Source organism: Engystomops pustulosus, chromosome 8 (assembly GCF_040894005.1).
Source record: "Engystomops pustulosus chromosome 8, aEngPut4.maternal, whole genome shotgun sequence".
Lineage (NCBI taxonomy): Eukaryota > Metazoa > Chordata > Amphibia > Anura > Leptodactylidae > Engystomops > Engystomops pustulosus.
The window spans coordinates 114,994,909-115,019,311 of record NC_092418.1 but is presented as its reverse complement, the minus strand read 5'-3'; the positions used below and the strand labels follow the sequence as shown (position 1 = coordinate 115,019,311).

Here is a 24,403-nt window from a genome sequence, read left to right as displayed (position 1 = left end):
CCCTGAGCCGCCTCTGCTCGCACTCCCCTCAGCCGCCTCTGCTCGCACTCCCCTCAGCCGCCTCTGCTCGCACTCCCCTGAGCCGCCTCTGCTCGCACTCCCCTCAGCCGCCTCTGCTCGCACTCCCCTCAGCCGCCTCTGCTCGCACTCCCCTCAGCCGCCTCTGCTCGCACTCCCCTCAGCCGCCTCTGCTCGCACTCCCCTCAGCCGCCTCTGCTCGCACTCCCCTCAGCCGCCTCTGCTCGCACTCCCCTCAGCCGCCTCTGCTCGCACTCCCCTCAGCCTCCACTGCTCGCACTCCCCTCAGCCGCCTCTGCTCGCACTCCCCTCAGCCGCCTCTGCTCGCACTCCCCTCAGCCGCCTCTGCTCGCACTCCCCTCAGCCGCCTCTGCTCGCACTCCCCTCAGCCGCCTCTGCTCGCACTCCCCTCAGCCGCCTCTGCTCGCACTCCCCTCAGCCGCCTCTGCTCGCACTCCCCTCAGCCGCCTCTGCTCGCACTCCCCTCAGCCGCCTCTGCTCGCACTCCCCTCAGCCGCCTCTGCTCGCACTCCCCTCAGCCGCCTCTGCTCGCACTCCCCTCAGCCGCCTCTGCTCGCACTCCCCTCAGCCGCCTCTGCTCGCACTCCCCTCAGCCGCCTCTGCTCGCACTCCCCTCAGCCGCCTCTGCTCGCACTCCCCTCAGCCGCCTCTGCTCGCACTCCCCTCAGCCGCCTCTGCTCGCACTCCCCTCAGCCGCCTCTGCTCGCACTCCCCTCAGCCGCCTCTGCTCGCACTCCCCTCAGCCGCCTCTGCTCGCACTCCCCTCAGCCGCCTCTGCTCGCACTCCCCTCAGCCGCCTCTGCTCGCACTCCCCTCAGCCGCCTCTGCTCGCACTCCCCTCAGCCGCCTCTGCTCGCACTCCCCTCAGCCGCCTCTGCTCGCACTCCCCTCAGCCGCCTCTGCTCGCACTCCCCTCAGCCGCCTCTGCTCGCACTCCCCTCAGCCGCCTCTGCTCGCACTCCCCTCAGCCGCCTCTGCTCGCACTCCCCTCAGCCGCCTCTGCTCGCACTCCCCTCAGCCGCCTCTGCTCGCACTCCCCTCAGCCGCCTCTGCTCGCACTCCCCTCAGCCGCCTCTGCTCGCACTCCCCTCAGCCGCCTCTGCTCGCACTCCCCTCAGCCGCCTCTGCTCGCACTCCCCTCAGCCGCCTCTGCTCGCACTCCCCTCAGCCGCCTCTGCTCGCACTCCCCTCAGCCGCCTCTGCTCGCACTCCCCTCAGCCGCCTCTGCTCGCACTCCCCTCAGCCGCCTCTGCTCGCACTCCCCTCAGCCGCCTCTGCTCGCACTCCCCTCAGCCGCCTCTGCTCGCACTCCCCTCAGCCGCCTCTGCTCGCACTCCCCTCAGCCGCCTCTGCTCGCACTCCCCTCAGCCGCCTCTGCTCGCACTCCCCTCAGCCGCCTCTGCTCGCACTCCCCTCAGCCGCCTCTGCTCGCACTCCCCTCAGCCGCCTCTGCTCGCACTCCCCTCAGCCGCCTCTGCTCGCACTCCCCTCAGCCGCCTCTGCTCGCACTCCCCTCAGCCGCCTCTGCTCGCACTCCCCTCAGCCGCCTCTGCTCGCACTCCCCTCAGCCGCCTCTGCTCGCACTCCCCTCAGCCGCCTCTGCTCGCACTCCCCTCAGCCGCCTCTGCTCGCACTCCCCTCAGCCGCCTCTGCTCGCACTCCCCTCAGCCGCCTCTGCTCGCACTCCCCTCAGCCGCCTCTGCTCGCACTCCCCTCAGCCGCCTCTGCTCGCACTCCCCTGAGCCGCCTCTGCTCGCACTCCCCTGAGCCTCCTCTGCTCGCACTCCCCTGAGCCGCCTCTGCTCGCACTCCCCTGAGCCTCCTCTGCTCGCACTCCCCTGAGCCTCCTCTGCTCGCACTCCCCTGAGCCGCCTCTGCTCGCACTCCCCTGAGCCGCCTCTGCTCGCACTCCCCTGAGCCTCCTCTGCTCGCACTCCCCTCAGCCGCCTCTGCTCGCACTCCCCTCAGCCTCCTCTGCTCGCACTCCCCTCAGCCGCCTCTGCTCGCACTCCCCTCAGCCGCCTCTGCTCGCACTCCCCTGAGCCGCCTCTGCTCGCACTCCCCTGAGCCTCCTCTGCTCGCACTCCCCTGAGCCTCCTCTGCTCGCACTCCCCTCAGCCGCCTCTGCTCGCACTCCCCTGAGCCGCCTCTGCTCGCACTCCCCTGAGCCGCCTCTGCTCGCACTCCCCTCAGCCTCCTCTGCTCGCACTCCCCTCAGCCGCCTCTGCTCGCACTCCCCTCAGCCTCCTCTGCTCGCACTCCCCTCAGCCGCCTCTGCTCGCACTCCCCTCAGCCGCCTCTGCTCGCACTCCCCTCAGCCTCCTCTGCTCGCACTCCCCTCAGCCGCCTCTGCTCGCACTCCCCTCAGCCTCCTCTGCTCGCACTCCCCTCAGCCGCCTCTGCTCGCACTCCCCTCAGCCTCCTCTGCTCGCACTCCCCTCAGCCTCCTCTGCTCGCACTCCCCTCAGCCGCCTCTGCTCGCACTCCCCTCAGCCTCCTCTGCTCGCACTCCCCTCAGCCTCCACTGCTCGCACTCCCCTCAGCCTCCTCTGCTCGCACTCCCCTCAGCCTCCTCTGCTCGCACTCCCCTCAGCCGCCTCTGCTCGCACTCCCCTCAGCCGCCTCTGCTCGCACTCCCCTCAGCCTCCTCTGCTCGCACTCCCCTCAGCCTCCTCTGCTCGCACTCCCCTCAGCCTCCTCTGCTCGCACTCCCCTCAGCCGCCTCTGCTCGCACTCCCCTCAGCCGCCTCTGCTCGCACTCCCCTCAGCCGCCTCTGCTCGCACTCCCCTCAGCCGCCTCTGCTCGCACTCCCCTCAGCCGCCTCTGCTCGCACTCCCCTCAGCCTCCTCTGCTCGCACTCCCCTCAGCCTCCTCTGCTCGCACTCCCCTCAGCCTCCTCTGGATGGCTCCCAGCTATGTTGTGATCTTTGTTTCCCTCACTGGGGGGAAGCTCCACTTCCTTTAACTCTTCAACAACCAGGATTTGCATTGAAATGTTGAGTTTTGAGAATGCAAAACAGGAAGTTCTTAAAGGGCTTGTCCAAACTTTCTCCAAATGCAAATAAATCAGCATGTTACTCCTCACCCTGTGGGATATTATAAACTCTTGGGACATATCCTCTCCATTAACTCTGATTAGTATAAAACTGTTACATTGCTCCAGAACACTACAAACACAACATTATAAATTGCAGACACTTTTAGGACTATTTACTTTGCACCATGTGAACGCTGCCTTATTATGAATCGAGCTCCTACCTACTACAACTCCCAGGCTCCCTTCATCTGGCCCTAGGTAGTTTTGTAACCAGATGTTGGAGATCACTGCCACTTTTCATATTAAAACATATTTAAGGGTTTGCTATATATACCTTTATATTTTTTGAAATGCAACATGGAGTTCCCCTTTAAGTGAAAAAAAAATCATACAATACTGTCACTGGTTCTTCTCCTTTGTACTTACTTTTCTTGTTTGTATGACCCACCGCCCTGTAATGGCAGCACTGAGGTCAGGGGAAGGCGCACAGGTCTGCAGGCACTTGGCAATGAAAGGGTTATAGGAGGGAGGGGACTGATGTAAGAAGCAAGGAGCAGCCATATCCCTGTGCAGGAGGAGCTGTCCCCTCTGCAGCCATGATCAGAGCTGCTGTCAGGGGCTGCTATCACCTGGGGGGCAGAAGTCTCTTGCTGCAGACATGCAGGAGGACCCAGGCAAGAGTCTTACATGGGGCTGCAGCAGCTGGAGTGACACAGGGGGACAAGAAGATGAAGACCTTCGATGATTTACCTGGACCTTCCCTCCTCACCAACCTCTACTGGTTCTTCATCAGGGGCTACATACTGTATGGCCAGGAGATACAGGTCTGTCATTGGATGTCTGTTACTTAGTTACATTTTGTTTACTTTGTTGTTACATTGTTTCTTTGTGTTAGAGAACTTCTATAAGGGCGAAACCTGCACTTTCTATGATTCCAAACCAGCCCCCATATCCAGAATTATTAATAATAATAATAATAATCTTTATGTACATAGCGCCATCAAATTCTGTAGCGCAGTACAAACAGTCATATGGGACACTAGTTCTCTGCTCACAAGAGCTTACAGTCTATGAGGATGAGGGGTGACACAAGAGCTTACAGTCTATGAGGATGAGGGGGTGACACAAGAGCTTACAGTCTATGAGGATGAGGAGGTGACACGAGCTTACAGTCTATGAGGATGAGAGGGTGACACAAGAGCTTACAGTCTATGAGGATGAGGGGGGACACGAGCTTACAGTCTATGGGGATGAGGGGATGACACGAGCTTACAGTCTATGAGGATGAGGGGTGACACAAGAGCTTACAGTCTATGAGGATGAGGGGGTGACACAAGAGCTTACAGTCTATGAGGATGAGGGGGTGACACAAGAGCTTACAGTTTATGAGGATGAGGGTTAACAAGAGCTTACAGTCTATGAGGATGAGAGGATGACACAAGAGCTTACAGTCTATGAGGATGAGGGGGACACAAGAGCTTATCGTCTATGAGGATGAGGGGGGACACAAGAGCTTACAGTCTATGAGGATGAGGAGATTACACAAGAGCTTACAGTCTATGAGGATGAGGGGAGACACAAGAGCTTACAGTCTATGAGGATGAGGGGGAGACACAAGAGCTTACAGTCTATGAGGATGAGGGGGCGACACAAGAGCTTACAGTCTATGAGGATGATGGGGTGACACAAGAGGTATAATTCATTATATATACATGATAATTATATATTATATTACTTATAAGGAGCCGGACTGGAGTCTTGACATTTCACCCCATGGGGACCACACCTTCTGTGCACCACACCTACATGTCAGGCAGGACCTGTCTGCACTTGGTTGACTCCATGGCTCCATATGCTGTAACTGAGGACCAACCACATGATCATACCCCCCCCCCCCTTTTTTATACTGCGCCCCTTCACAATGATTTCCACCTTATTCCAGATTACACTATTATATAAAAACATGATACATGTACTATACACCTCTTTACCAAAATTTCAATTCTTCAAGCTACGGCTTGTATCACCCCTTGGTTCAGCATTGGCCCCTGTATATCCTCCATTCTACCTTCCTATTAGCCCTGGTGACATCTGAGCGCCTTCCTGCCTACCAACCTGTATTACCAACTTCTAAAACTGCCACCAAAGTTTACAGATATGGCAGAACCCAACTGGACGCCGACAACGTCATGTGATGTGTTGGGTTAAAGTTTTGGCAACAACCAGTCGATTACCAAGTCAAGGTCTGACCGCACCAGCGCCATTTCTAGGCCATGGAATATGGTATAGGAAATAAAAATAGCATCAGCATATACATCTGGGTGAATATATAGACAAAATTAGACATTACAGAGTAATAACATAGTCATCATTTCCTAGCCATCTCTCTATATACTCATTGCATGGGCCTACAGCCTATATATTGATATTGGGATTACATAGAGAGAAGGGACAAACAGAGGGTGTAGAGATATGAGGTTAGGGAATGTGACAATTGAATTTTCAAAATTTTTACCAAGGATGATCAATAAATCTTCAGTACAGACACTTTACAGCTGATTATTGCAGCCTGGGACTATAGTAAAGCATACAGAGAGCTTCACCAGAGGTCACAGGGAGCAGAGGGGTCGTCTTTAATAAGGGGTTGTCTGTAAGTCGGGTGTCCTTAATTAGGGGACTGCCTGTATATGTGGATTTGTGGTTCACTACTTTAGGTTTACATCAATGTGTGCCTGTAACCTCTGGAAATAAGTCCAAATATGCAAATATTCAGCAACCGCTCCTGGAACGTTTCGTGACTGCGCCCTAAAATGTATGCAGTGTACTATGTTAAATAAATGGTAATAACATCAGTTTATTATAGGGGTTTTCACGGCCCCTTCACTTGTAATGGACAAGCTTATCACTTGTAAATCTGAGGGTGCAGCCACACGTTCAGTTTTTCAGATGCAGTTTTTGAAGCTTAAAGCAGGTGGGGATCATAATGGGAGAGGACTATCATTAAGAAGAGCTGCTCCGTCTCTATTTTCACTCCACTCCTGGTTTGTGCATCAAAAACTGGATCTGAAAAACTGAACCCGTGGACACGTATTATTACAAGGGATCTGCTTTTTCTGGAATTTCACAGATAAACTTGCACATCCTGTTGTATAGAACCCAAGCTGTTTTTACTTAAGTGTCTCTTTTTACCCTCCTTTACACCATGATTAGTAATGGTAGGAATCCTGGGACCAAAGCCTTAATACTTTCATAAAGACTCACCTCTCATCCTATATGATATACCCAGTGCATACATTAAAATACAGATGAATTTCTGTTCATTCGCATAAACAATGACTTCAGGAAACTAGTTAGTGTATACTTCTATTAAAGATAAATTTAGAAGTCCTGAAGATTTAGAAAAAAAATCATACATGTGCCCCCAAGTAACAAATATATCATTCATATATCTCGGCCACTGTGATTGTGCTTTATTTAAGGGTAGGAGTATGCAACATTACTCACAATAATCACCATGTGAATGTTTTCATATATTGGGGTCATGTTGGTGCCCATCGCGGTCCCACAGGACTGTATTTAAAAGTTGTCCTAATGAAGAATTGTTTTGGAGAATAGAATAGGGCAGTGATGGTGAACCTTTTATAGACCGAGTGCCCAAACTACAAGCTAAATCCACTTATTTACCCAGAAGTGCCAACATGGCTTCTTAAGCAGTAACTTATTGCTACCTGTTCTTCCACATCTATCAGCCCCTGAAGCCACCAATATAATTGAAAGAAGGAAGGCAAATTCAGACTCTCATTGTAGCTTCTCTCCAGGGTCTCTCTGTAGAGGAAGAATGGTGAGTCCAGCCGGAAGACCTCCAAAGATATTGCAGCTCTGTCCACACCTTCTCAATTTGGTAAACTGGGGCAATGTTCTGAGTGCCCACAGAAATGGCTCCAAGTGCCACTTCTGGCACCCGTGCCATAGGTTTGCCACCACTGAAATAGGGTCATGCGAGAATAAATTGTGGTGGTTAAGAGAGATAAACTTAGGTACTCGGTACCCATTGGGATGAGGCACTCTGGACTACCCATATAGTTATGATGAACCCCTCTGTAACTAATGTACATTATATATCTCACCATTCTAAAATTACTACCATATCAACCAATGGATCTCCTGATATCCTCTTTGCTGGAGTAAACTATCCATTTTGTATTGCAGTCTGTCTTTAAGAAGAAGTACGGCCCAATATGGAAATCCTCCTTAGGAATGTACTCCACTGTGAATATTGCAGATGTTGAACTATTGGAGACAGTGCTGCGTCAGGAGGGGAAGTATCCAATGAGGAGTGACATGAAGCTATGGAGGGATTATCGTGAACTCCGAGACTTGGCTATGGGGCCTTTTACTGAGTAGGTTATGAGTTTCTGTAGACATACTGAAAAAGCAGAGGGTTGTAACCTAGCAGGAGGGGGGGGGAGGGGCAGATTTGGTGAGAGGCTACTCCTAAGGGCTTTGTGTAATCGCCTTCCAATCAGATTACTTCCCATTGGAGTAGTCTCTGTTCAGGGACAGCAGACGAATGCCAATACATGGCACCAATGGAACAGACAGTGACGTGGTCAAGGGACAAGCCAAGGTCAGGGAAGACAGTCACAATAGTAGATGGGTTTCATCTCAGGGCAGGTGGAGTGGATTCAATATGGTGATTAAGACAGACAAGACGGACACAGAATCTGATAACCAGGGAGGGGTCTAACACAGAAACTGAGCCATTCTGCAAGAAACTAGGAAGTTAGGCACCTTCTCATGGGAGAAATTTTAATAGCCAGGGCTGTTTGGTGATCAGTGAACTGGCCTTTTAAGAAACAGACAAGGCATTAGCATGTGCGCTGGGTACACAACTAGCATTAGGACCCAATGGATGCAGGTATATGGGAGTGCGCAGCAGAGATGTTGAGTATTATAGTGAACACTGCAGCATTACATAACAGGACTAGGAAATTACATAACACACCATGGAAATTGTGTTCCTGCAGGGAAGGTCACCGATGGCATAGTCTACGCTCCACCCTCAACAAGAGGATGCTGAAGCCAGCAGAGGCTGTCCTGTACACCGGGGTGGTGAATGAAGTGGTGACCGATTTCCTGGACACCCTGGAGGACATAAGGAAGGAATCAGCATCTGGGGTCATGGTCAATGACATTGCAAACGTATTCTACAGGTTTGCGTTTGAAGGTGAGAGAGATATAGCTTGTGGTCACTTTACCTTTTTTGGAATGTTGTACAGGCGGTCCCCTACTTAAGGACACCTGACTTACAGACAACCCATAGTTACAGACAGACCGCTCTGCCGCCTGTGACCTCTGGTGACCTCTCTGGATGTTACTATAGTCCCAGGCTGCAATGATCAGCTGTAAGGTGTCTGTAATGAAGCTTTATTGATAATCCTTGGTCTCATTACAGCAAAAAAATTTGAAATTGGAGCAAAAAAAAAAAAAATTGTCTGTATCTACAATTATAAAATATACAGTTTCCACTTACATACAAATTCGACTTAAGAACAAACCTATGGACCCTATCTTGTATGTATATGTTGTTTATAGAGAGGCACAGAGCACAGCAGTGTGAGGACACGTTCCCATTGAGCACCATTTCTATCAAACAGGATGATACCTGTATTATGCAGACTGTGCAGGTAATATAGGAGCGACATTTTTTGGATGTTCCTCTGATGCTTTTTTTTCTATTTTTAGGAATTTCTTACATTCTCTTTGAGACGCGCATCGGCTGCTTAGAGAAGAACATCCCTCCCAAGACCAAGAAATTCATTGATTCCATAGGAGCCATGCTGAAATATTCCGTCTTTCTCTCTGTTTTCCCCGCTTGGACCAAAAATATTTTACCTTTCAACAAATTGTACATAGAAAGCTGGGACAATATCTTTGGGTTTGGTGAGTTACAGTAGAGGAGATGCTAAGTGTGACACAATCTATGTGCTGAAATACTTTGTGCTGCTGGGACCCATGTTCATGATCTAACCCCTCTACACACTGATCTCCTGACATCCTCTGTGCTGCTGGGACCCATGTTCATGATCTAACCCCTCTACACACTGATCTCCTGACATCCTCTGTGCTGCAGGGACCCATGTTCATGATCTAACCCCTCTACACACTGATCTCCTGACATCCTCTGTGCTGCTGGGACCCATGTTCATGATCTAACCCCTCTACACACTGATCTCCTGACATCCTCTGTGCTGCAGGGACCCATGTTCATGATCTAACCCCTCTACACACGGATCTCCTGACATCCTCTGTGCTGCAGGGACCCATGTTCATGATCTAACCCCTCTACACACTGATCTCCTGACATCCTCTGTGCTGCTGGGACCCATGTTCATGATCTAACCCCTCTACACACTGATCTCCTGACATCCTCTGTGCTGCAGGGACCCATGTTCATGATCTAACCCCTCTACACACTGATCTCCTGACATCCTCTGTGCTGCAGGGACCCATGTTCATGATCTAACCCCTCTACACACTGATCTCCTGACATCCTCTGTGCTGCTTGGACCCATGTTCATGATCTAACCCCTCTACACACTGATCTCCTGACATCCTCTGTGCTGCAGGGACCCATGTTCATGATCTAACCCCTCTACACACTGATCTCCTGACATCCTCTGTGCTGCAGGGACCCATGTTCATGATGTAACCCCTCTACACACTGATCTCCTGACATCCTCTGTGCTGCTGGGACCCATGTTCATGATCTAACCCCTCTACACACTGATCTCCTGACATCCTCTGTGCTGCAGGGACCCATGTTCATGATCTAACCCCTCTACACACTGATCTCCTGACATCCTCTGTGCTGCTGGGACCCATGTTCATGATCTAACCCCTCTACACACTGATCTCCTGACATCCTCTGTGCTGCAGGGACCCATGTTCATGATCTAACCCCTCTACACACTGATCTCCTGACATCCTCTGTGCTGCAGGGACCCATGTTCATGATCTAACCCCTCTACACACTGATCTCCTGACATCCTCTGTGCTGCTGGGACCCATGTTCATGATCTAACCCCTCTACACACTGATCTCCTGACATCCTCTGTGCTGCAGGGACCCATGTTCATGATCTAACCCCTCTACACACTGATCTCCTGACATCCTCTGTGCTGCTGGGACCCATGTTCATGATCTAACCCCTCTACACACTGATCTCCTGACATCCTCTGTGCTGCTGGGACCCATGTTCATGATCTAACCCCTCTACACACTGATCTCCTGACATCCTCTGTGCTGCAGGGACCCATGTTCATGATCTAACCCCTCTACACACTGATCTCCTGACATCCTCTGTGCTGCAGGGACCCATGTTCATGATCTAACCCCTCTACACACTGATCTCCTGACATCCTCTGTGCTGCTGGGACCCATGTTCATGATCTAACCCCTCTACACACGGATCTCCTGACATCCTCTGTGCTGCAGGGACCCATGTTCATGATCTAACCCCTCTACACACTGATCTCCTGACATCCTCTGTGCTGCAGGGACCCATGTTCATGATCTAACCCCTCTACACACTGATCTCCTGACATCCTCTGTGCTGCTGGGACCCATGTTCATGATCTAACCCCTCTACACACGGATCTCCTGACATCCTCTGTGCTGCTGGGACCCATGTCCATGATCTAACCCCTCTACACACTGATCTCCTGACATCCTCTGTGCTGCCGGGACCCATGTTCATGATCTAACCCCTTACAAGATCTACACACGGATCTCCTGACATCCTCTGTGCTGCAGGGACCCATGTTCATGATCTAACCCCTCTACACACTGATCTCCTGACATCCTCTGTGCTGCAGGGACCCATGTTCATGATCTAACCCCTCTACACACTGATCTCCTGACATCCTCTGTGCTGCTGGGACCCATGTTCATGATCTAACCCCTCTACACACTGATCTCCTGACATCCTCTGTGCTGCTGGGACCCATGTTCATGATCTAACCCCTCTACACACTGATCTCCTGACATCCTCTGTGCTGCTGGGACCCATGTTCATGATCTAACCCCTCTACACACTGATCTCCTGACATACTCTGTGCTGCAGGGACCCATGTTCATGATCTAACCCCTCTACACACTGATCTCCTGACATCCTCTGTGCTGCAGGGACCCATGTTCATGATCTAACCCCTCTACACACTGATCTCCTGACATCCTCTGTGCTGCAGGGACCCATGTTCATGATCTAACCCCTCTACACACTGATCTCCTGACATCCTCTGTGCTGCAGGGACCCATGTTCATGATCTAACCCCTCTACACACTGATCTCCTGACATCCTCTGTGCTGCTGGGACCCATGTTCATGATCTAACCCCTCTACACACTGATCTCCTGACATCCTCTGTGCTGCTGGGACCCATGTTCATGATCTAACCCCTCTACACACTGATCTCCTGACATCCTCTGTGCTGCAGGGACCCATGTTCATGATCTAACCCCTCTACACACTGATCTCCTGACATCCTCTGTGCTGCAGGGACCCATGTTCATGATCTAACCCCTCTACACACTGATCTCCTGACATCCTCTGTGCTGCTGGGACCCATGTTCATGATCTAACCCCTCTACACACTGATCTCCTGACATCCTCTGTGCTGCAGGGACCCATGTTCATGATCTAACCCCTCTACACACTGATCTCCTGACATCCTCTGTGCTGCAGGGACCCATGTTCATGATCTAACCCCTCTACACACTGATCTCCTGACATCCTCTGTGCTGCTGGGACCCATGTTCATGATCTAACCCCTCTACACACGGATCTCCTGACATCCTCTGTGCTGCTGGGACCCATGTTCATGATCTAACCCCTCTACACACTGATCTCCTGACATCCTCTGTGCTGCAGGGACCCATGTTCATGATCTAACCCCTCTACACACTGATCTCCTGACATCCTCTGTGCTGCAGGGACCCATGTTCATGATCTAACCCCTCTACACACTGATCTCCTGACATCCTCTGTGCTGCTGGGACCCATGTTCATGATCTAACCCCTTACAAGATCTACACACTGATCTCCTGACATCCTCTGTGCTGCAGGGACCCATGTTCATGATCTAACCCCTCTACACACTGATCTCCTGACATCCTCTGTGCTGCTGGGACCCATGTTCATGATCTAACCCCTCTACACACTGATCTCCTGACATCCTCTGTGCTGCTGGGACCCATGTTCATGATCTAACCCCTCTACACACTGATCTCCTGACATCCTCTGTGCTGCAGGGACCCATGTTCATGATCTAACCCCTCTACACACTGATCTCCTGACATCCTCTGTGCTGCTGGGACCCATGTTCATGATCTAACCCCTCTACACACTGATCTCCTGACATCCTCTGTGCTGCAGGGACCCATGTTCATGATCTAACCCCTCTACACACTGATCTCCTGACATCCTCTGTGCTGCAGGGACCCATGTTCATGATCTAACCCCTCTACACACTGATCTCCTGACATCCTCTGTGCTGCAGGGACCCATGTTCATGATCTAACCCCTCTACACACTGATCTCCTGACATCCTCTGTGCTGCAGGGACCCATGTTCATGATCTAACCCCTCTACACACTGATCTCCTGACATCCTCTGTGCTGCTGGGACCCATGTTCATGATCTAACCCCTCTACACACTGATCTCCTGACATCCTCTGTGCTGCAGGGACCCATGTTCATGATCTAACCCCTCTACACACTGATCTCCTGACATCCTCTGTGCTGCAGGGACCCATGTTCATGATCTAACCCCTCTACACACTGATCTCCTGACATCCTCTGTGCTGCTGGGACCCATGTTCATGATCTAACCCCTCTACACACTGATCTCCTGACATCCTCTGTGCTGCAGGGACCCATGTTCATGATCTAACCCCTCTACACACTGATCTCCTGACATCCTCTGTGCTGCAGGGACCCATGTTCATGATCTAACCCCTCTACACACTGATCTCCTGACATCCTCTGTGCTGCAGGGACCCATGTTCATGATCTAACCCCTCTACACACTGATCTCCTGACATCCTCTGTGCTGCTGGGACCCATGTTCATGATCTAACCCCTCTACACACTGATCTGACATCCTTTGTGCTGCAGGGACCCATGTTCATGATCTAACCCCTCTACACACTGATCTCCTGACATCCTCTGTGCTGCTGGGACCCATGTTCATGATCTAACCCCTCTACACACTGATCTCCTGACATCCTCTGTGCTGCAGGGACCCATGTTCATGATCTAACCCCTCTACACACTGATCTCCTGACATCCTCTGTGCTGCTGGGACCCATGTTCATGATCTAACCCCTCTACACACTGATCTCCTGACATCCTCTGTGCTGCAGGGACCCATGTTCATGATCTAACCCCTCTACACACTGATCTCCTGACATCCTCTGTGCTGCAGGGACCCATGTTCATGATCTAACCCCTCTACACACTGATCTCCTGACATCCTCTGTGCTGCTGGGACCCATGTTCATGATCTAACCCCTCTACACACTGATCTCCTGACATCCTCTGTGCTGCAGGGACCCATGTTCATGATCTAACCCCTCTACACACTGATCTCCTGACATCCTCTGTGCTGCTGGGACCCATGTTCATGATCTAACCCCTCTACACACTGATCTCCTGACATCCTCTGTGCTGCAGGGACCCATGTTCATGATCTAACCCCTCTACACACTGATCTCCTGACATCCTCTGTGCTGCAGGGACCCATGTTCATGATCTAACCCCTCTACACACTGATCTCCTGACATCCTCTGTGCTGCAGGGACCCATGTTCATGATCTAACCCCTCTACACACTGATCTCCTGACATCCTCTGTGCTGCTGGGACCCATGTTCATGATCTAACCCCTCTACACACTGATCTCCTGACATCCTCTGTGCTGCAGGGACCCATGTTCATGATCTAACCCCTCTACACACTGATCTCCTGACATCCTCTGTGCTGCAGGGACCCATGTTCATGATCTAACCCCTCTACACACTGATCTCCTGACATCCTCTGTGCTGCTGGGACCCATGTTCATGATCTAACCCCTCTACACACTGATCTCCTGACATCCTCTGTGCTGCTGGGACCCATGTTCATGATCTAACCCCTCTACACACTGATCTCCTGACATCCTCTGTGCTGCAGGGACCCATGTTCATGATCTAACCCCTCTACACACTGATCTCCTGACATCCTCTGTGCTGCAGGGACCCATGTTCATGATCTAACCCCTCTACACACTGATCTCCTGACATCCTCTGTGCTGCAGGGACCCATGTTCATGATCTAACCCCTCTACACACTGATCTCCTGACATCCTCTGTGCTGCTGGGACCCATGTTCATGATCTAACCCCTCTACACACTGATCTCCTGACATCCTCTGTGCTGCTGGGACCCATGTTCATGATCTAACCCCTCTACACACTGATCTCCTGACATCCTCTGTGCTGCAGGGACCCATGTTCATGATCTAACCCCTCTACACACTGATCTCCTGACATCCTCTGTGCTGCAGGGACCCATGTTCATGATCTAACCCCTCTACACACTGATCTCCTGACATCCTCTGTGCTGCAGGGACCCATGTTCATGATCTAACCCCTCTACACACTGATCTCCTGACATCCTCTGTGCTGCTGGGACCCATGTTCATGATCTAACCCCTCTACACACTGATCTCCTGACATCCTCTGTGCTGCAGGGACCCATGTTCATGATCTAACCCCTCTACACACTGATCTCCTGGCATCCTCTGTGCTGCTGGGACCCATGTTCATGATCTAACCCCTCTACACACTGATCTCCTGACATCCTCTGTGCTGCTGGGACCCATGTTCATGATCTAACCCCTCTACACACTGATCTCCTGACATCCTCTGTGCTGCTGGGACCCATGTTCATGATCTAACCCCTCTACACACTGATCTCCTGACATCCTCTGTGCTGCAGGGACCCATGTTCATGATCTAACCCCTCTACACACTGATCTCCTGACATCCTCTGTGCTGCAGGGACCCATGTTCATGATCTAACCCCTCTACACACTGATCTCCTGACATCCTCTGTGCTGCAGGGACCCATGTTCATGATCTAACCCCTCTACACACTGATCTCCTGACATCCTCTGTGCTGCTGGGACCCATGTTCATGATCTAACCCCTCTACACACTGATCTCCTGACATCCTCTGTGCTGCTGGGACCCATGTTCATGATCTAACCCCTCTACACACTGATCTCCTGACATCCTCTGTGCTGCAGGGACCCATGTTCATGATCTAACCCCTCTACACACTGATCTCCTGACATCCTCTGTGCTGCTGGGACCCATGTTCATGATCTAACCCCTCTACACACTGATCTGACATCCTTTGTGCTGCAGGGACCCATGTTCATGATCTAACCCCTCTACACACTGATCTCCTGACATCCTCTGTGCTGCTGGGACCCATGTTCATGATCTAACCCCTCTACACACTGATCTCCTGACATCCTCTGTGCTGCTGGGACCCATGTTCATGATCTAACCCCTCTACACACTGATCTCCTGACATCCTCTGTGCTGCAGGGACCCATGTTCATGATCTAACCCCTCTACACACTGATCTCCTGACATCCTCTGTGCTGCAGGGACCCATGTTCATGATCTAACCCCTCTACACACTGATCTCCTGACATCCTCTGTGCTGCAGGGACCCATGTTCATGATCTAACCCCTCTACACACTGATCTCCTGACATCCTCTGTGCTGCAGGGACCCATGTTCATGATCTAACCCCTCTACACACTGATCTCCTGACATCCTCTGTGCTGCTGGGACCCATGTTCATGATCTAACCCCTCTACACACTGATCTCCTGACATCCTCTGTGCTGCTGGGACCCATGTTCATGATCTAACCCCTCTACACACTGATCTCCTGACATCCTCTGTGCTGCAGGGACCCATGTTCATGATCTAACCCCTCTACACACTGATCTCCTGACATCCTCTGTGCTGCAGGGACCCATGTTCATGATCTAACCCCTCTACACACTGATCTCCTGACATCCTCTGTGCTGCAGGGACCCATGTTCATGATCTAACCCCTCTACACACTGATCTCCTGACATCCTCTGTGCTGCAGGGACCCATGTTCATGATCTAACCCCTCTACACACTGATCTCCTGACATCCTCTGTGCTGCAGGGACCCTGTCCTTCCTGCTATACAAAGTAACTGCCTGTTTTCCAGAAGATCGAGTTTCGCTCCTGAAATACTCTGCACTGCTCAAGACCCTGTTGATTCTATTCTGTAACTTTCTGTAACTCTTACAAAAATCTGCAGACTCATGTTCTGCGCAGCTGAAGGACCCTGTACATGTTACTATGTCATTCTCACTCTGTGACCTGTCACTTACCTCCCTTCCCTCTCCTCCTCATGACTCTCCGCTTGACGGTTGCAGACTTTTGCTCAGAGACTTCATTACAGATTTCTGACCAATGCATTTCTTCTGAAATACTCAGTTCTGCTGGGAACCCTGCTGTTCCCTCTAGATAAGTGTTCTCCATAAGAGCAGCTCATTTTTCAGACATAATGGGGGTCATTTACTAAGGGCCCGAATTGCGTTTTTACTTCGGGTTACCCGAATTTTACCGTTTTGCGTCGATTTGCCCTGAATTACCCTGGGATTTTGGCGCACGCGATCGGATTGTGGCGTATCGGTGCCGGCATGCACGCGACAGAAATCAGGGGCGTGCTTGTCGGAAAACCCGTCGGATTCGGAGAAACCGCCGTATTTAAAATAAAAAATGTGTCGCTTGACACGCACTTACCTGCACCCGGCCTAGCTTGGTGGAGTTCAGGGAATTCCGACGGACTTCAGCGCAGCAGCGACACCTAGTGGACATCGGGGGAACTGCCTTAGTGAATCGCCGGAAGACCCGAATCTTCGGCAGAGAACGCACCACTGGTTCGCGACAGGACCAGGTAGGTAAATGCTGCTCCTTTAACTATATAACCCTCCATCATTAATCTTCTAGAAGATAAATACACTCCTCTGCTTATATGCTCTCCACTGCTGGTGTATATTATTTCTTTCATTCCTTTGACTTGTCTCTTCCTTTGTGACATGCAGTCCCGTGATCATGTGAGAAGTCTTCTTCTCCTGAAATACTCTGTGCTGCTTATGCTACCCAACCACTGGCTACAGTCAGTTCTATCACCGCTTAATCCAGTGCTAGAGGTTGGCAAAGCCTTTTCTGGACATAACGGAGGTCCTATAACTCATAAGTTCAAAGCTTTGCTCAATTTTGAAAACCCTCTAACCTTCCTAGGTAACGATCTGATTGACCAGAAGATGCAGAAGATACAAGAGCGTCTGGATCGGGGGGAGGAGGTGCAGGGGGAGTACCTGACCTACCTGCTGTCCAGTGGTAAACTCACCATGAAGGAAGTGTACGGCAGCATTGCTGAGCTGCTATTCGCTGGAGTGGACACGGTAAGATAATCTTGAGATTCGTAAATCCGAATCAGATGGCCGCCAACCTATGGTCTCACACTTGACCTTTCTAAAGCCACCCCTGGCACGATGGTGGCTTGTTTCTGATGACCCTCTGTCTGACCCCTATTACTTTGCACCGGAGTCTCTTGGTCCTAGAGAATCCGTCACCAACACTGGGAACTTTTAAAGAAGTAGCAACCTGGTGGCTCCAGATCTTTGCATAGAGGTTAAAGAGTAACCACCAGGGGAATGCAAATCGAAAACTGGTTACAGTGGATTCACACTTTTCTCATTTCTGCTATAGTGTCGTGATCTGGCCCATGACACAAGTTTTGTTATTTTAGCTGTTTACAAAAACAAGTTCAGAAATACAATTCTATATATAATATGGGCTGAAAGTGCACACTCCCAGCTGCAATATGAGAGTTTCCACAACCAAATCGGAGAAAGGGTTTAGGAATCATAGCTCTGTAATGCATAGCCTCCTCTTTTTCAAGGGACCAAAAGTAATTGGACAATGGACCCCTAAGGGTGAAGACACACATGGCGTTTTTGGGCCGTTTTTGGGCCGTTTTTGGGCCGTTTTTACTAAGTGCGTTTTCAGATCGTTAAAAACGCATGCGTTAAAAAACGCATCCGTTTTTTAAAAACGCATGCGTTTTTTGAAAACGCATCCGTTTTTGTCCGTTTTCCCGAAATTGCGCAATGAAAAACGGACAAAAACGCATGCGTTTTCAAAAAAAACGTTTTTAACGATCTGATGCGTTTTTAACGATCTGAAAACGCACTTAGTAAAAACGGCCCAAGAAAAAATCCATCAGAGAGATAGCAGATATGCTTGGAGCAGCAAAATCAACAGTCAGGTACATTCTGAGAAAACAGGAATTGACTGGTGAGCTTGGGAACTCAAAAAGGCCTGGGCGTCCACGGATGACAACAGTGGTGGATGATCGCCGCATACTTTCTTTGGTGAAGAAGAACCCGTTCACAACATCAACTGAAGTCCAGAACACTCTCAGTGAAGTCCAGAACACTCTCAGTGAAGTCCAGAACGCTCTCAGTGAAGTCCAGAACGCTCTCAGTGAAGTCCAGAACGCTCTCAGTGAAGTCCAGAACGCTCTCAGTGAAGTCCAGAACGCTCTCAGTGAAGTCCAGAACGCTCTCAGTGAAGTCCAGAACGCTCTCAGTGAAGTCCAGAACGCTCTCAGTGAAGTCCAGAACGCTCTCAGTGAAGTCCAGAACGCTCTCAGTGAAGTCCAGAACGCTCTCAGTGAAGTCCAGAACGCTCTCAGTGAAGTCCAGAACGCTCTCAGTGAAGTCCAGAACGCTCTCAGTGAAGTCCAGAACACTCTCAGTGAAGTCCGTGTATCTGTCTCTAAGTCAACAGTAAAGAGAAGACTCCATGAAAGTAAATACAAAGGGTTCACATCTAAATACAAAGGGTTCACATCTAGATGCAAACCATTCATCAATTCCAAAAAAAGACAGGCCAGAATTAAATTTGCCGAAACACCTCAAGAAGCCAGCTCAGTTCTGGAAAAGTATTCCATGGACAGATGAGACAAAGATCAACCTGTACCAGAATGATGGGAAGAAAAAAGTTTGGAGAAGAAAGGGAACGGCACATGATCCAAGGTGCAGCACATCCTCTGTAACACATGGTGGAGGCAACGTGATGGCATGGGCATGCATGGCTTTCAATGGCACTGGGTCACTTGTGTTTATTGATGACATAACAGCAGACAAGAGTATCCGGATGAATTCTGAGTGCACCGGGATATACTTTCAGCCCAGATTCAGCCAAATGCTGCAAAGTTGATCGGACGGCGCTTCATAGTACAGATGGTCAATGACCCCAAGCATACAGCCAAAGCTGCCCAGGAGTTCATGAGTGCAAAAAAGTGGAACATTCTGCAATGGCCAAGTCAATCACCAGATGCATTTCACTTGCTCAAATCCAGACTTAAGACGGAAATAAGCAAGACCTGAAGGCTGCGGCTGTAAAGGCAAAGCATTAAGAAGGAGGAAACCCAGCATTTGGTGATGTCCATGGGTTCCAGTGATTGCCTCCAAAGGATTCGCAACATAATATTGAAAATCAAAATATTTTGTTTGGGTTATGTTTATTTGTCCAATTACTTTTGAGCTCCTAAAATGTGGAGTGTTTGTAAAGAAATGTCTACAATTCCTACATTTTCTATCAGATATTTTTGTTCAACCCTTCAAATTAAACGTTACAATCTGCACTTGAATTCTGTTGTAGAGGTTTCATTTCAAATCCAATGTGGTGGCATGCGGAGCCCAACTCGCGAAAATTGTGTCACTGTCCAAATATTTCTGGCCCTAACTGTATTTAAATTGTGGCCAAAATTGTCCTGCACCGAACACCATCCGACCATATCCAGATCCTGACTGCTTTCTCATCTGTACTGCTGTGATAATATCCTTATATTTCTTCATCTCAGACCTCAAACACCTTATCCTGGGCCCTGTTCCACCTCGCAAAGGACCAGGAAACTCAGCAATCGCTCTATCAGGAGGTGTCAGCCATTGTCCCCGGAGACGCCATTCCCACTGCTGATGATATCGCCAGGATGCCGCTGCTGAAGGCCATTATTAAGGAGACACTAAGGTGGGTTTGATTCTTTAATCTGCCATTTTTTATATATATTTTTTTTTCTTTTAGACAATTTTAGCCACTTTACCTTATGTTTTTGCAATGTGTGGGGGGCAGAATATTAGGTCATTTACCAATATACATCTATTAATAGTTCTCCTCCACTTTCTTGATATGTAAAGTCCTCTTATCTTTTACCTCATCAGCCAGAGATTTCTGACCAAAAGATGGCCGCAGATGGAGGGTCATGTGATCTCATCTGTTCATGAGCAATCGCCCTGCCAGTACCTTAGGATGGTATTCATGAATATAACATTAAGGTCCTGGCAGGGTGATTGTTCATGGACATTTAGAGATCACATGACCTTCCATCTGAAGCCATTTTATGGACTGGTATCTCTGGCTGATGAGGTAATACATGTCACCCCCTCAGTCCCAGGGTACCTATGGGTTATTACAGTATCTGTAGAAGCAGCTGATCGGTACTCGGGACCGCCACTGATCTGATTTTGATGACCTCAGGAGCAAAACTAGGCTGGGTCCAATAGCAGATTTCTGCATGCCCACTCCCTTCCTCTTAAAGGAAACCTACCATCAGATATCTACCTATTAAAGTATATCTGATGGTAGGTTGCCACCTATATCCTAAGCCCTAATCTATCTAATACTAGACTACTATGCACACCAAACCACATATTATCTAACTAATGTGCACATTTCTGGAAAGGCTTTTGGGGCGTGGAGTAGCCTCTTCATGGTTCGGGAGCAAAGGCTACTCCACGCCCCAATAGCCTCTCCTGTTCCTACCTACCTGCTCATTCTCTGACGCGCTGCCTCCATGATTACGCTTCCTCAACGCCATTTTAAGCATGCGCTCTGCATAGACTCATGAGGACGAGCAGGTAGGCAGGGACAGGAGAGGCCACCGGGCTACTGGGGTGTGGAGTAGACTTTGCTGCTGCTCCATGGAAATGCTACACCACGCCCCAGTAGCCTCTCCAGAAATTTGCATATTAGTTAGATAAGATCTAGTTTAGTGTCGTCTAGTATTAGCTAAAGATAGTTTAGGGTTTAAAATTTAGCAGCTGCTACCCCTGTAGTTAAGCCCCTGTATGACCTATCCTTAGGGCATCAATACATATAAGCTGGAAACCCCTTCAAGAGGCAAATAATAGCAGCTATCACAGTTCCAAAAGTTGTAATCCAGGTTGATGGATCTTATCAAGAATGACAACTGTTTCCGTGCTGATTCTAAAGTCACAGTCGGGTAATTTTGGGGATATTATTATTATAAAAATGTCCTGCTAATGGTGCCGCCTTGGTTCTCCAGGATGTATCCAGTCGTCCCAACTAATTCCAGAGTAGCTGTCGAGAAGGAGATCATCATCGGTGACTACATTTTTCCCAAAGATGTAAGTGCATGAAGTCACTTGTGAGTCCGGGCGCCATGTTGACCTTCTCCAGTTGGTGGCATCTCCATTGCTTTTGTGGGTAAACCTGGTCCATATATGGACATCTGTGGCCCAGTCATATACACAGAGTAGAGGTAGACCTTGTTGGGCAGCTATACCCGTTATTGGTATAAATTTGCCCCATCACACCCTAGATTTTTGGGATGGCCCAAGCTAGAGTTGCCAATCATGGCTTGGTAGATAGTTGGGTGGAGCAAGTCTCATGCTACACATAGGAGAGTGAATAGAGTCCTATAGTAGCTTCATTGGGTTCCCTTATGCATATGCTCTTACCTGCACCAACCACCGTGTATCCGAATCATCTCCCAATTTTGTTTTTCTCTCTCCCTGCCTTAGACCCTCTTTGCCTTGCACCATTACGTCATAGCTCGAGACGAGAACAATTTTCCAGAACCAAACAAATTCCTCCCACAGCGCTGGCTCCGAGACCAGAGGATAAAAAATAACCCGTTCAGCTCCATCCCATTCGGCTATGGCATTAGGGCGTGTGTCGGGCGACGGATTGCTGAACTAGAGATGCATTTGGCCTTGTCACGGGTAAGTTACCATCATCCAATGGCCGAGTCTTACCTTAATGAAATCTTCCTCTCCCATAAATGGCACCAGCACTGTCCATGGGCTGTGTTTGGTCTTAGTGTTTAGCTCCGTTGAGTTGAACTAGTTGCAATGTCTGGCATAGGCTGTAAAGGAGAAAACTGCTGCAAAATGGAAGTCATATAATGGCCAGAAATGGTAAAATCCTATATGAGATTTTCTTGCAAAGCCTTGGGTCTAGTGGCTTATCTACTGGTGGTCCATATAGATCTTGGTATATGGAGCAAAATAGCTTAAAGGGGTTGACCACAAACTCTGTGTTATCCACCAATCCACAGGAAAGGTTATAACATACTGATATTTAAAGGGCTGAACAGCAGAATGGGGCCCTTTGCCCTGATGGTCTGGAGTGATGGATAAGCAGCACGGTGGCTCAGTGGTTAGCTCTACAGCCTTGCAGTGCTGGGGTCCTGGGTTCAAGTCCCATCAAGGTCAACATGTTCAAAGAGTTTGTATGTTCTCTCCGTGTTTGTGTGGGTTTCCTCCGGTTCCTCCAATTTCCTCCCACACTCCAAAACATATTGGTAGGATGATTAGATTGTGAGCCCCATTGGGGACAGGAGCCAATTTGGCAAGTTCTGTGCGGCGCTTCGTAATCTGTGTGCGCTATAGAAATAAAGGAATTATTATAATTATAATAATGGATCATACTCACTGCTGCTCCATTCATTCTCTGTTGAAGTCATATTGGTAGTGAAGGGAGCAGCAAGGTGTAAGCTCAGCATTTTGCTCCATTCAACCCCTTTAATGGCAGTAAGCCACTCCCCCTTTTGTGCTACAGAGAAAAAATATGGGCGGGGCTTAGTATAACCGGTGTGCAATCGGCTGATATTGGAATTTCAATTGATTTACTATGTATCTCTCCCATTGTAACCCTTCATGTAGCTGTTTGTTTAACGCCTTCATGTCACTTTATCATCAGATTATTAAGAAGTATCAGATCCAGCCAGATCCTCAAATCGGAGAAATTAAACCAATGGCAAGAATTGTTCTTATTCCAAGTAAACCTATAAATCTTAAGTTCCTGGAAAGAACGTCTCTCTAGTGATCTGACGGCAGAAGAAAGCTACTAAAGTCGCAGGCGGGTGGAGCTGAGCACCATGGGTTTCCTATGGGATCTCCTCTGGACTGTGCAGAACACTACAGGAGGAGGATGTATACATGAGGTCACACTCTGCTAAATCCTAAGTAAAATAAAAAACATTTTGTCTCAAGAAATAAAATAATATTTTTCCTACAAAATGATTTTTATTCCCAAAATTAAAAGAAAAAGCTGTTCCTTGTTTAGACCGGGACTAGGAAACAATAGGTTAAACATCCATAAGAATCTAAGTATGACCAAAGCTAATGATAAATGCGCAGCCTCCATCACTGGGATTTCGAATACGACATTTACTTTCACAAGATGAAGAATCTACATATGAAGTTTAATAGAAGATAATTTTATTTCAAACTGATTGTCACATGGCTTAAAAGATTACACAAAGTTTGACTACAGAGCTGCACTCTCTATTCCGCTGATGGAGTCACTGAAAAGAAGAATAGTGAGTGCAGCTCTGGAGTATAATACAGGATGTAACTCAGGATCAGTACAGGATAAGTAATGTCATGTATGTACACAGTGACTGCACCAGCAGCAGAATAGTGAGTGCAGCTCTGGAGTATAATACAGGATGTAACTCCGGATCAGTACAGGATAAGTAATGTCATGTATGTACACAGTGACTGCACCAGCAGCAGAATAGTGAGTGCAGCTCTGGGGTATAATACAGGATGTAACTCCGGATCAGTACAGGATAAGTAATGTCATGTATGTACACAGTGACTGCACCAGCAGCAGAATAGTGAGTGCAGCTCTGGGGTATAATACAGGATGTAACTCAGGATCAGTACAGGATAAGTAATGTCATGTATGTACACAGTGACTGCACCAGCAGCAGAATAGTGAGTGCAGCTCTGGGGTATAATACAGGATGTAACTCAGGATCAGTACAGGAGAAGTAATGTCATGTATGTACACAGTGACTGCACCAGCAGCAGAATAGTGAGTGCAGCTCTGGGGTATAATACAGGATG

The 24,403-nt window shown here is 49.4% G+C and overlaps 1 protein-coding gene across 1 annotated transcript; it reads left to right on the top strand.

The window, feature by feature from the left end:
• Positions 1-3,596: 3,596 nt before the first annotated feature.
• On the top strand, positions 3,597-23,555 carry LOC140075905 (sterol 26-hydroxylase, mitochondrial-like). The gene is made up of 9 exons (XM_072122316.1): positions 3,597-3,901; positions 7,287-7,477; positions 8,105-8,304; positions 8,823-9,020; positions 17,478-17,641; positions 20,110-20,276; positions 21,592-21,673; positions 22,070-22,270; positions 23,250-23,555. Exons 1-9 carry the CDS (start codon positions 3,674-3,676, stop codon positions 23,370-23,372), a joined length of 1,554 nt encoding a protein of 517 aa, XP_071978417.1. The 5' UTR covers positions 3,597-3,673; the 3' UTR covers positions 23,373-23,555.
• Positions 23,556-24,403: the final 848 nt, after the last annotated feature.

Coding starts and splice junctions, on each gene's coding strand:
- LOC140075905 (XM_072122316.1), top strand. CDS start 3,674: ATGATCAGAGCTGCTGTCAGGGGCTGCTATCACCTGGGGGGCAGAAGT. Junction 3,902..7,286: donor TGTATGGCCAGGAGATACAG/GTCTGTCATTGG, acceptor TTTGTATTGCAG/TCTGTCTTTAAGAAGAAGTA. Junction 8,305..8,822: donor CTACAGGTTTGCGTTTGAAG/GTGAGAGAGATA, acceptor TTCTATTTTTAG/GAATTTCTTACATTCTCTTT.